At 56.3% G+C, this 12,004-nt stretch overlaps 5 protein-coding genes across 5 annotated transcripts, besides 8 other annotated features; all 5 read left to right on the top strand.

The window, feature by feature from the left end:
* Nucleotides 1-828: 828 nt before the first annotated feature.
* Nucleotides 829-868: a sequence feature (A-rich).
* Nucleotides 869-919: 51 nt separating this feature from the next.
* Nucleotides 920-2,533, top strand: Tco025E_06203 (uncharacterized protein; the record flags this gene model as incomplete). Its single annotated transcript, XM_029373091.1, has 1 exon — nucleotides 920-2,533. The coding sequence occupies one exon, from the start codon at nucleotides 920-922 to the stop codon at nucleotides 2,531-2,533; it is 1,614 nt and encodes a 537-aa protein (XP_029226794.1).
* Nucleotides 2,534-2,882: 349 nt separating this feature from the next.
* Nucleotides 2,883-4,496, top strand: Tco025E_06202 (uncharacterized protein; the record flags this gene model as incomplete). The annotated part of the gene is made up of 1 exon (XM_029373090.1): nucleotides 2,883-4,496. One exon carries the CDS (start codon nucleotides 2,883-2,885, stop codon nucleotides 4,494-4,496), a length of 1,614 nt encoding a protein of 537 aa, XP_029226793.1.
* A 116-nt stretch (nucleotides 4,497-4,612) lies between these two features.
* Nucleotides 4,613-4,643: a microsatellite.
* A 338-nt stretch (nucleotides 4,644-4,981) lies between these two features.
* On the top strand, nucleotides 4,982-6,937 carry Tco025E_06201 (cytochrome P450 reductase C; the record flags this gene model as incomplete). Its single annotated transcript, XM_029373089.1, has 1 exon — nucleotides 4,982-6,937. One exon carries the CDS (start codon nucleotides 4,982-4,984, stop codon nucleotides 6,935-6,937), a length of 1,956 nt encoding a protein of 651 aa, XP_029226792.1.
* A 230-nt stretch (nucleotides 6,938-7,167) lies between these two features.
* Nucleotides 7,168-7,207: a microsatellite.
* A 460-nt stretch (nucleotides 7,208-7,667) lies between these two features.
* Nucleotides 7,668-7,695: a microsatellite.
* A 296-nt stretch (nucleotides 7,696-7,991) lies between these two features.
* Nucleotides 7,992-8,030: a microsatellite.
* Nucleotides 8,031-8,173: 143 nt separating this feature from the next.
* On the top strand, nucleotides 8,174-9,487 carry Tco025E_06200 (calmodulin-like protein containing EF hand; the record flags this gene model as incomplete). The annotated part of the gene is made up of 1 exon (XM_029373088.1): nucleotides 8,174-9,487. The coding sequence occupies one exon, from the start codon at nucleotides 8,174-8,176 to the stop codon at nucleotides 9,485-9,487; it is 1,314 nt and encodes a 437-aa protein (XP_029226791.1).
* An 81-nt stretch (nucleotides 9,488-9,568) lies between these two features.
* Nucleotides 9,569-9,594: a microsatellite.
* A 100-nt stretch (nucleotides 9,595-9,694) lies between these two features.
* Nucleotides 9,695-9,724: a sequence feature (A-rich).
* Nucleotides 9,725-9,805: 81 nt separating this feature from the next.
* Nucleotides 9,806-9,837: a sequence feature (A-rich).
* A 293-nt stretch (nucleotides 9,838-10,130) lies between these two features.
* On the top strand, nucleotides 10,131-11,597 carry Tco025E_06199 (RNA editing complex protein; the record flags this gene model as incomplete). Its single annotated transcript, XM_029373087.1, has 1 exon — nucleotides 10,131-11,597. The coding sequence occupies one exon, from the start codon at nucleotides 10,131-10,133 to the stop codon at nucleotides 11,595-11,597; it is 1,467 nt and encodes a 488-aa protein (XP_029226790.1).
* Nucleotides 11,598-12,004: the final 407 nt, after the last annotated feature.

Here is a 12,004-nt window from a genome sequence, read left to right as displayed (position 1 = left end):
GAGGACAAGAGCGCTGTGGAGGACGCGGTGAAGGAGGCGATACACTTCCTCGACGAGAACCCCAACGCGGACAAGGAGGAGTACGACGAGGCGCGCGAGAAGCTGCAGAGCGTGACGAACCCGATCATCCAGAAGGCGTACCAGGCCGGCGGGGCTTCCGGCGAGGAGGGACAGCCGGAGCCAATGGACGATCTGTAGGCACGCACGCACGCACGCTGGCTGACGCCGGCAGCGGTAGCAGGGGGCGCAGCAACCGCCGCTGCTGGTGCCGCTGTATGGGGAGCCTACGCTGCCATTGTTCCGCGCGTATCCACGACGAGGTGGCGCCAGGCAGTCGAGAAGTAAGGGGAAGGGCGAGTGCAAGGAGGAACGTGCATCCCCTCTCTATGGCCTAATGTTGCTTTTCTGCGTTTCCGTGAGGCTGCTGTTCTGGGCGCCCGTTTTCCTGTTCCTCGGAGAAGGGAAGACACAAGTGGGTTTTGCGAGGCTGGTAGTAGCGAGAAGATAGCAAGTGTCACTGGGGGGAGGGGGTAGATGAGGAAGGAAGAAGCGCGAGTAAGTAGGCGTGCCCCTGAAGTGCTATACAATCCGAGAAATAGGCGCGTAGGGAGAAGAAATGGTGGGAGGCGCCGTGTGTCCCGCATCTGTGATTTTGTTTTTCTGTTTTACGATGTGCGCCACGTGCGGGACAGGCGGTCCGCCTTTGTTCTCTTATGTGCTCTTTCGGCGCAGAATACATTGTGGTCCGTGGCCTCCACGCGTGTCCCGTGGCGTGCGCACTGCGCGGTGCGGATAGTGCAAGTGCATTTTTCTCCCCCGTCTCCTCCCTTTTTTTTTTGTGTTTACTTGTTTTTGTTTTTGTGTTTTTACTCTCTGGGTATCGCATTGCTTAGACCCTGTTGAGGCTTTAGGAAAGTTGATGCCGTTGGAGCCGGCGGAGGAGCCCTTAGGGAGGTTTCGTGTGGTGTTGTCTCGCAGCTGCCTGAGTGACCCTGGCGCGGTGTCCTCCTGTTCCGGCGGTAGGAGCGTTTCGGGTGCGGTTCCGTGCGCGGCCGCTTCTTCTGCGGCGGGGGCGGGGGCGCTGTCTAGTTTGGCCTCCGGGGTCACGCGTTTGGATAATTCATCCCAACCACGACGTTTCGGGGGTGCCATTGTGCGAGTGAGCGAGCTGCAGTCGGCGGGTGGTGCGGCGTCCTCGACTGCGCCGGCCGGCCGCGAAGGCAGCGCGCGGGGGAGGCCGCCGGCGAAGATGTTGTGGCGAGCAATGGGTTTGGCGGGCATCGGCGGCGACGAGGCGTGTCCTCCGTGCGGCGACACTGCGGGGGTGGGTTCGCCGGCTGCAAAGGGCGTGGCTGGCAGGGTTGGGCAAAGGCGCATGCCTTCCTCCCGCGGGGGGCATACAAACCGCAGCAGCAGCAGCAGCAGCAAAAAGCCCGTAGCCTCACTGCGCAGGAAAACGGAGCGATCGCGAGGGAGGGGTAGCAGTTTGCAGCTGCAACCCAATGGGGCGCCGTATGAGCACCGATGGTCCACGGTGAATGGCCGTCGTCAGCTGCACTACGGCGGTCACACGTACAAGGGTAGAGCCGCCCACCAGCTTTGGGGGAAGATAAAGGCCGCACTCCCTCCAACGGGTTCGAACTCCTCGCAAGTGTCTTCTAGAGTGCGAAGCACGGAAAGGCAAAAACCCAACGGCAAAAAGCGTGCGCGTACAGGAGAAATACTTGCCGCCGATGCCATTTCAGGAGTTCAGGCTGCTACGAGTCGTGTGGTGTTCCAGCGCACGAGACAGATGTGCGCACCTGCCCCAACTTGCGTCTCGACAACACGCACCGGGCTACTGCTTGATGACGACGAGGAGCCGCAGCCAAAAGGAGATGCGGGGGCAGACGTGTTGCTTCTTTCGGGGAGAGGTGACGGGACGGTGAGCAGTTCGGAGACGTTGACAACCTCGAGTTTGACCTCCTCCGCGACGGACGAGGACAGCCTGACCAGCAGCATGAGTAGCTTCAGCAGCGAGAGCTCATCTGACACAGCTGTTGGGCGTCGCCATGATGGTATTGTCACAATGGCAGGCGTGAGGCGCCAAGGCGCTGGCTCCGCAAAGACAAGAAAGCCGCCTGTGCTGGTGGAGCATGAGGGTTGGGTTTACCCGGCAGAGTTACTGCCCGTTTTGTGCGGGCAGCGATGTGCTGACGCGTCGCTTGCGCAGCAGGCGGTCGAGAATGCCGGAACTTTTGAGGCCGATGCCGCGGGAAGAGAGGACCCCGAAAACAGGGCTGGTATGGCGCAAGAAGGTCACAAGGCGGAAAGCAATCCGAAGGCACGGGGTTTAACTGTTCTTGGTTGGGGTGACGTTGGAGATGCCTCATTGGCGGTTCACCGGCACCGGGAGGACGCAACCGCAACTCTCAACTCGGCGGACTCCCTGCGTTACGAGGAAATGGATGCGTTGGATAGCTTTCTAGATGCAGACGCGGCAGACTTGTTTGTGGCCGGTGATGAAATTGGGGGTGTTCGGTTTGCTCCATAACTCGGCGTGGGTGCTTCTTACCGTACCCTCTGTCGTGCTGCCAGATCCCCTTGTTTTCCTTCTTCCTGTTGAGTGTTGACTGCGATGGGTGTGAGTTTAGTGGAGAGCGTCATTGATTGTCTAGCGCAATGAAGGCGCGGTGCGTGTGCCTCTCCTAACCTAAAGCCAATGCGCTGCCGGAGGTCCGGCAGAAGGGCGCGGTTAGCGAGCGGCTCTGGCGCGCGCACTTCCTCCCCTCCCCTTCTCCCCATACATATGTGTGTGTCTGCCCAGGAGCACGCTGTGAAGCTGACTTTCCTACTTTGAGGATTGTCTTTGTTGGTTTCCTTCTTGTTTTATTGGCAGTGTCATGAGCTGTAGTTCTCGCATGAGGGCACCGAGGCAGCCTAGACAGCAACACCCCCTCTGCCTCTTCATACGGCGCTTGCCGCACGATATAACGCACGTGAAGCTCAAGGCTGTGTTGCGGGAGCGGGGTGGGTGTGGCGAGGTGGAGGACGTGGTCGATCTTTATGTTCTTCGCGGGTTCGCGCGCCACGGTGACCGCCCTTACGTTCCTTCCACCGCCGTCGTCTCCCTGCGACCGGCGCAGGATGGCGACGACAACGCGACCAAACGCGTGGCTCAGGCGATAAAAGACATCTTCGATGGCCGTGTAGTATTTGACGAGGACGACGATGCCCCCGACGCTATGGCGTCGACGGTGGAGTGGGCACCGGCGTGTTTTAACGTCTTCCCGCCCCTCAGACGGGGTTCGAGTGGGAAGAAACGGGGGAAGCCAGCGGCGGTGGAGTGGCGTCCAGGCACTATCGAGGACGATGAGCATTACAAACGCTTCTGCGCCGGGCTAGACAAGCCGTCGTCCGAGGCGAGTGAGGACCAGACGGAGGAGCTCGGCGGTGAGCCGAAGGTGGAAGCGGCACCGAGGTCGCTTCTTGTGCAGGGGCTCCTCGCCGAGTGTGGGCATCTGAAGAAGGTGAAGGCGACCGGGACGCGAAGGAAGCGGAAGGAGGAAGCAGCGGCGAAGGCAGCGGGTATGACGAAGTCGAAGGCAAAGACGAAGCCGACGAAGAAAGTTAGGAAGGAAGTGGCGCAGCCCGAAAAGAGGACGGTGCTAAGGAACCCGCTTCGCGAGAGCGCACGGGAGGAGCGTGCGACCGTGGCGCCGAAGAATTCCAAGACGGAGAGGAAGAAGTTGCGTGCTCCGCGAATACTGCGCCCGGAAGGAGGCGGTGACGCGCTGGTGGAGGCCGGCTGCCCCGGCTTCGAGCCCAAGAAGGCACGACGTCAGAAGCAAAGGCCAGAGACGAAAAAGGAGCGGCTGCGGAGGAGGAAGCCGAGGGGGAAGGAGGAGCCGGCTGCAGTGGAGGCGAGTCCCGATCGCGGCAAAGTGAATGCGCGTCGTAGCAGGAGAGTAAAGAACCGCCGTAAGACAGACGGAGAGAAGGGGATTGAGCCGCCTGGCGCAGAAGCGTTGGAAAGAGAGGAGGCAGAGGGGAAAGGGCGGAGTCAAGAGCAGTCAAAGAACGGAGGACGGGAACGGGAGGAAAACGAACAACAGAAGGCACGGGGGAAAAGAAAAAGAGATCGACGGAGCAAAAATCGTGCACGGGAGAAGGAAAAACACAAGAAAGCCGCCGCCTCACCAGCATCCATCGAAGTCGATGCGGAGGACAAGGGCAAAGGCGTTGCCCTCCCGCGGGGACCACACGTAGACCCGTCTGGAGAGAGGGAGTTGGAGCAACATTCAGGCCCCACCGCCGTCCCTGCACGAGGATCTCCTCCCGACCCTAGAGCTGGGGAGGGAGGAGGAGGGGGAGGAGGACGAGGAGGAAAAGCTTCTCGCCGCGAAAGAGGCAGGAAGAGGCCATCAGATCAGGGAACCAAACAAACACCGCAGGTTCGCACTTTGCTCAAGCGGTCGGATGAGGCCATTGTGGTTTCTTCAAGTGACCGACACTGAGGGCGATGCGTGGGAAGAGTGCGTTTTATGTCTAGGGGCAGCATGAACTTCAGTTGAAGCCTTTCAAAAATTTCGGCAAAATACTCCTGCTCAAAATAATGATTACTCTTCCCTTGTTGTTTGTTTTGTTTTGTTTTGTCTCTTTTTCCTTCGTGACCCAAGTTGTTTCCGTACTTGGAGTGATGGATTTGACGCCCGTATGTTAATTGACAGCCTAGCTAAGCGTATAAATCAATTTCAATGCCTGTTTTCGGCAGTGCCATTATTGTTTTTTTTTTTTCTATTGTTGTTGCTCTGTGGGGAGGGGGTGCGAATTGGAAACCTTGATGTTCGCTTCCCTTGGGATCCCATCTCCCCTTTGCTACACGCATTAGCATTCTGCCTTTCCTCTGCTGCGCTTTCCAGCTTGGCCCTCTGCGCATACCTGCCCCTCCCTCCCCCCACCCACTCATTACACGTTGAAATACTCACAAGGGAGGTCGACAATGTGGTCTCTTGTTGTCTCCGTTTTGCTTTTTGCTGTGCTTTTTATTTGGATGGACGACCTTTCGACGATGCTCTCCTTGCTTGGGACACTGCTCATATCAGCGCTTCTCGCGTGGCTTGCGAGCAGGTATCTCTTTGACCGTCGCCCCCGGCCGGCAATGCCGGCGCCGCGTGCCACACCGCGGCCAACGGCTTCAGGCGACAAAAAGGAAGTGAGCGTTCTCTTCGGAACTCAAACTGGCACGGCAGAGATGTTTGCAAAGACACTTGTGCGGGAGGGTACACGAATGGGGGTTCCCATGAAACTTATCGACGTGGAGAACTATGAGCGGCACAATCTCGAGTATGAAAGCCTTGTGTTAATTATCTGCGCCACGTATGGCGAAGGCGAACCCACGGATTCGATGAAGGAATTCCACGACTGGCTTATGGACGACGCGCACGCCCCAGGCGAGGAGCTTCGGAACGTCAATTACGCCGTGTTCGGCTTGGGCGATCGTCAGTATCGTTACTTCTGCGAGGAGGGCATTGCGGTTGATCGTCGCATGGCAGAGTTGGGGGCGCAGCGCATCTATGGCCTTGGCTGCGGCGACGCCGGGCAGAATATTGAGGAAGATTTTGACGCGTGGCGTCGCGACTTGTGGCCGGCGGTGGGTCGCACGCTTGGAGTCGAGTTGCGCCAACACTCGGAGGAGCCGGTGGAGCCGGAGTGCCGCATGAAGCTGTGGGATGCGTCGGAGGAGGGGTCCCTCCCATTCCCGAAACTTGCGTCTGTGCTGGAGCCAACCCAGCGACTGCCGGCGTGGGTGCCGGTGGTGGCAAACATCGAGCTGCTGCGCAACACCACCGAACGCAGCACACGATACATTGAGTTGGATATTGAGGGCACCATCATCTCGTATCAGAGCGGCGACCACCTCGGCATTCTTCCACACAACACCGATGCGACGGTGGATGCCTATCTGCAGATACTTGGTATCGGCAAGGAGGAAGCCTCGCAGGTGTTTTCCTTGCAGGACAAGAAGACGGGCAAAAATGTCTTTCCCGCTCGTGTCACAGTTCGAACGGCCCTCAAGTGGTACATTGACCTCAACGGACACCCAAAGAAATCCACATTGCGTGCTTTTGCCCACTACGCGAAGGATCCAGCCGAAAAGGAGGCATTGCTGAAGCTGTTACGCCTGGAACCGGAGTCGATGCATGAATTCGCCAAACTTTCAGCCAAGCTGTGGAACATTCACGGGTTCCTGCGGAAGTTCTACTCCATATCGGTGCCACTTGGGGTTTTCCTTGAAATGATGCCGCGGATTGCACCTCGTTACTTTTCGATATCTTCCGACCTCCTCTCCCATCCTCACTCAGTTGCTATCACGGCGGCGATTGTGCAGGGCGGGCTTTGCACTGGAATGCTGCGGGAAACGCCATTTGGGGAGAAGATTCCTGTTTTTGTGCGCAAATCCAAGTTTCATCTTCCGCTGCGAGCCAAGGAACGGCCTATTGTAATGATAGGCCCCGGAACAGGCGTGGCCCCGCTTATTGGGTTTCTTCATCGCCGCATTGCCTGGAAGAAGAAGGGCAACGAGCTTGGCAAGGCGATGCTCTTTTTTGGATGCAGGCGGAAGGATGAGGATCACATCTACAGTGACTTTATGGCGGAGTGCTTGGCAAACGGGACGCTGTCGGTGTGCGATGTCGCCTACAGCCGCGAGCAGGCGGCCAAGGTCTATGTGCAGCACCGTGTGAGGGCCCGTGAAGATGAAATTTGGGAAATTCTACGCGATGGTGGAAATCTTTACCTCTGCGGGGACGCAAAGCACATGGCCAAAGATGTGGAGGAGGCGCTGGTCGAGATCTTGCAGAAGAAGGCACCTATGAGCGAGGAGGCGGCAAAGGCGTACTTGGTGAAACTTCATGAGAGTGGGCGCTACCTGAAGGACGTTTGGTCTGCGTCGTAGCGACCGTGTGACAGGGAATAAATTAAACAACAACCATCAACAAAAAAAAAAAAGAACTTAAATCTGGGCGTGTGGGGACTAGCAAGGACCTGAGGGAGAGGAAATGCACGTGGGTGGAGGGGAGGTGTCTCTGCTTGGTTGCAGCGCCCCAGGTCCCCGCGTCCAGAGAAAAGAAGAAAAACAGCAACAAGAGGTGGATAAAAACGCCATCTATTAGCATGCATGCGAAGTGAAGAGAAGACTAATAATGATGATGATGATGATTATTATTTTTTTGTCCAATTTCGTGGTGGCCGTTGTTGCTGTTGTAAGGTCAAAACGGGGAAGCGAGTCAAAAGAGAAAGGGAGCCAAAACTTCTACAGAGTAGTATATATATATATATTATGTCTGTGGGCGTGTGGGTAAAGGGCAGGCCGGCGTGCACGCCCGCAGTTGCGGGCGTCGGCGCGTGCCGGCACATTGAAAAGAGACAGAGACAGCCGTGAGGGTGTGCGGGAGTTGCCCCAATGCGTGGGGGATTGGTTCCCACCTGCCCCGCTAACGCGCCCAGGACGGTTGCTGCCCGAAGGGGACGAGGCAGGTGGGGCGGGGATGTGGATGAACATCGATAGCGCACATTCATGAATAGAGATAGCTAGAGAGAAGAAATGACCCCGCCAAGCCGCCGCCTGCGAAACGTCATACTTGTCGAGTCTCGTGGCTCACAGGCATTTTTGTCTCCGCGGAGGTGGTGGCGGTGGCGGTGGCGGTGGCGGTGCTGCTCCTCGCGTGCTTCTCCGTGTCTATTGCAGAACCTCCCGTGCACGCACGGCTACATGTGTTGGACCCTTGGGGCCAAAACAATAAAAGCAAAAAAAAAAAATGAAATCTCTGCAGCACCGGAATTCTTTCGCACCCTGAATGATATTCTCTTTCTTTATCTTTCTCCTCTCGCACACGCATCCAAAGCAGCGCACGTGTTTACATTGTTTTTTTTTGTAGCTTTATATCGTTTTGCGGTTTACCGTGTGGGTTTGTGGGCAAAGTGGCTTCATTGCACGCAGAAGGAAAACGCACACACACACACACACACACACACACACACACACACACGCAAAGCGAGGACCGGAGGGAAAGAAGGGGAAGAAATAATAATAACAATACATGGAGCAGTGGCTGACCTCCACGAACTGACCACATACATTTTACGGTAGCAGCATCATTTTCGCTGAATCGCGCCTTGGGCTGATTAGAAAATGTTGTTTGTCGTCTTGGCCTGCACCGACATACGTGGGGAGAAGCTCAATGTGGAGCTGCCGTTCAGGGAGCCACCGGACTCGCTTGCTGAATTCTACCGCATACTGGAACGCGTTTTCCGCGGGGAGGAGAACGACGTAAAGGCGAAAAAGGCGGAGACGTCGACGCATCCTTCGGAGCCGTTTACGGTGAGTCGTGTGCAGAGGTACGAGGAAGACACACAAATGTGGGTGGAGCTCGGCGACGTGCGGCAACTGCACTTACACGACCAGTTGTACGTGTTTCGCAGGCATGCGACGAGGGCGGATATCTCGACAAGGCGCGATATCCCCGCGCCACGTAGAAGCCCCTACTTCTTCGCATCGCGTGCGTTAGGTTTGGCAAACACGTCTGCGGAACCCGAACTCAACCTCAACCGCACCAGTGGCGCGTCCCCGTCACCACCGGCATACTCCTCCGTCCCACAGCGGCCACTTACGTCTGCTGTACCGAGAAATGAGGGTAGGAACTCGACCAACGGTACAATACAAACTTTACCTGTGCATCAGCTGGAGGGTTCTGCAGGGGTGACGCAAAGTAATGCCGCTCCCGTGCCGACTGTGGAGCGCCGACGCAGTGACCCTTCCACTGCAAAGGAGAACCTCTCGTCTGAGCAGGTAGGTGTTGTTTTTGCCGCGGGTGACTCCAGCCACCGCGGCTACTTGACACTGCGGGATTTTCAAGGCATGCTCAACACTTGTGAAATTCAGTTCCCAGCGGAGGCTGCGGAGGAGCTTCATCGTTGCTTTGCTACGGAAAAATGCGGTGAGGCAGTGATGGGATTTCGAGACTTCCAGAACTTTGCGAGGGAGTTTGTACAGACGGCTAGTGTGGCCTACACACGTTTAGTTGTCCGTGAGCGCCAACGAGTTATCGAACAAGAGCAGCGTGACAACGCCTCCGCCCTTGACGGGCTCCAGACGGAGATGAAGGCGCTGGAAGAACGTCTGGAGCTCGTGCAGAGGCATATTGCCAGGAATAAAGAGAAAGAGACGCGTCTACGAAGCGAGTTGGACGAGCTGCGGAGGCTAGACTACTCCGACTACCGTGAGCAGGAGCAGCGGCTCCTTAGCAAGGAGGTTGTTGTTTTTCGCTACCGGCAGAAATTGCAGGAGGAGGAGAGCGACTATGAGCGTCTGGTGGCTGAGCGACGGCAGCAGGGGCCAAATATGTCGCTGGGGCAAGGACCCGTGCAGGCTGGCGGCTATTCGTACGAACCGCGCGAATGCGCCGTTGCTGCGGCAGTAGAAAAGAAAGAGACAAAACAGAAGTGATAACACTTTTACGGAGGTGGGGTATCGTCTGGAACCTCCGCTGAGGGGGACGGCAAAGAAACGGGAGCTTTCTTCGGGGTTTGGGGTGCTGGTGGCGGTGGTGGTGGATCCCACGGCGAGAGTGAAAAGATTCGTTAGCCAGTTGAGCAAATGAACTCGTATGTTTTCTGCAGGCGGCTTCTTGTTGTAGAGTTGTCTTGTCGTCAAGTTTTTTTTTGTCTGTTTGTCTGTTTGGTTCCTCATATTTGTATCGGTTATAGTCTCCTCATAGCCCACTTCCTTCACCTACCCACATACGCGTGCGGTGACCCTCCCGCCTTCTTTTTTATTTATTTCTTTTTTCTTTTTTTCTGCGGGGATGAACTATCGGCAATGCAAAATTTCTGGCAAATAAATACCCGTTTGCTGCAATTCTCTTCTTGCAGTTGTCCTTCCCTTTTTTGAGTCACGGCACGATTTTTTCTCTGTGCGAGTGTTTTTTTTTTTTGACGTGCTTGTTTGTTTTTTTCTCCGTCCTCCGTTTGCGTGTCCGTGCTAGGGGCTTGCACAGGCGTCACCAGGCGAAAGGCGTGGAAGGACGATCCGCTGCCTAAATGGCATCCCGCTCCTCTACATACTCTTGCCGAGACGACTTTCTGCGCAAATGCTGCGACCCGTGCGACTGGCGTGTCAGTCGCTTTCCCGGGCGACTCCCACGCAGCGGAGAGGACCCCACGGCAATAATGTCCTTACGACCGCACAGGAGAGCGTGAGACGTAGCGTGGTCTCTGCGCCTCAGCTTCCCCCGCGCGTGCCGGAGGAGTTTTTTCTCCCTCCCAACTCCAACCACTGTCGACTGTGCGGTGAGGTGCAGCTCCGCGGAGTGCCGCATACAGGGTCCTCAGTGCATCAACTACTAGAGTCGATCACGTGGCTGTTAGTTACCAGAGCCAAGAGGCACCCCAGCGGCGCAGTGGGTGTGGCTCCGGAAGCGTCCCGTGTGTTTTTTCTTGAGGAAGCGCAGCGGTGGGAAAGGGTACTGCGTCATTTCTGTTGCTTCCCTCTCACACAACACATGTCTGCGTTTAGTGGGGGGGAGGCAACCGAGGAGATTTCTGCAGAGAGCTATTTATCGGACGTCGCGTCGGAGAGTCTATGGCGTCATCTTGTGCAACGCAAAGCTTCACTGTTACGCGATAAGCTTCATGTTTTGATGGAGTTGGGTGTGTTGAACGTCACGGCGCCGCGTGGGGGTAAAACGGACACCGGTATGTTTCAGCGCGACGCCGGGTTTCAGCGACTGGAGTGCATTGGCGACCACAACTGGGGGCATTCCGTTTGCCATAGACTGATTGTGTTATTTCCGGAGGTCAATTGGCGGACGCTCTCGAACGTGTTTGTTGTCGATGCCCTCCGCACGGTGCTGGAGAGCAACAATCACTTGGATTACGTCTTTACGGTGCTCCAGCTGGACGACCTGCTGGGGAGCTGTGAGTCGCAGGGGAAATCCACCAAATTTAAGGCCGATGTGGTGGAAGCCATTGCCGGGGAGTTGCATGTGGCGTTGTGGTCACTGGAGCCGTACGACACGGATGGCATCAGCACACGCCCTTCTTTGCACGGTGTGCCAGCCACACCCCCGTTGGCGATTTTTGTGAGAAGTTGTCTGAACGAATTGCTCGATACGATTTTCTACTCCTTCATTGCAAAGTATAACGTGCAGCTGGTGCGGACCGTTGTGGCGCTTTCGCGCCGCGAGGAATATATTATGGATTCCTCGTCGTCGCCATTTTACGCACTACGCGGGTCACGGCGGCGGCGATTGGGCACCACCGGAAGCCCGCGTTGGATTCTTCCCTCGCACCCGAGGCTGCACCAAGAGCTGCAGCCGCGGGGCGGCCGCCCCATCACACACGTGACTTTTTCTTGTGCGAAGCCGCCAGCCTCACTCGCGGCAATTGATGCAGGTTATGAAAAGGGAGCAGTCCCCACGGATGGGTTGCTGCAGGAAGTGGAACGGCCCATGAAAGCCGCTGCAGAGCGACACATCACGCGACTTATCGCACGTGAGTTGATAGACAGGTGTGGTGTCCTGGATTGCTTCTATGGCACAGTAGTAAAAGACGGTTAGACGCACAGAAGGAAGGGGAGAAACGGTTCAGTGATCGCCAGTAAAGAGAAAAAAGGAAGGGGAGAGGGGGCTTCCCTGCTTCTGTCGGTCTGTCTCTGCCTGCAAGAGGTGGGGCAAATGAAGGGCAATTCCCAGGTGCTTTTTCTTCCTGTCATCTCTTTGTTTGTTTATGTATGTGTGAGTGTGTCTCTGCCTGAGTTATTCACTTTGTGATGTGTTTCAGGCGTTGCTTGAAGAGTGCCTGTTTGTTTGGGCATGTGACGCGTGCTTTCATTTCCTACAAGGAGAGAGATGAAGCGAGAGGAGCCTAATGATACTTGCCTGGATAACGTGTTTTACCTTTCCATCCCTTTGCACATACACAAATATTTATGTATATACACCATCTTATTTACTTTCTCTCTCTT

Source organism: Trypanosoma conorhini (assembly GCF_003719485.1).
Source record: "Trypanosoma conorhini strain 025E chromosome Unknown Tco_14.4_contig_00404, whole genome shotgun sequence".
Lineage (NCBI taxonomy): Eukaryota > Euglenozoa > Kinetoplastea > Trypanosomatida > Trypanosomatidae > Trypanosoma > Trypanosoma conorhini.
This window is presented reverse-complemented; position numbering and strand designations above follow the sequence as displayed.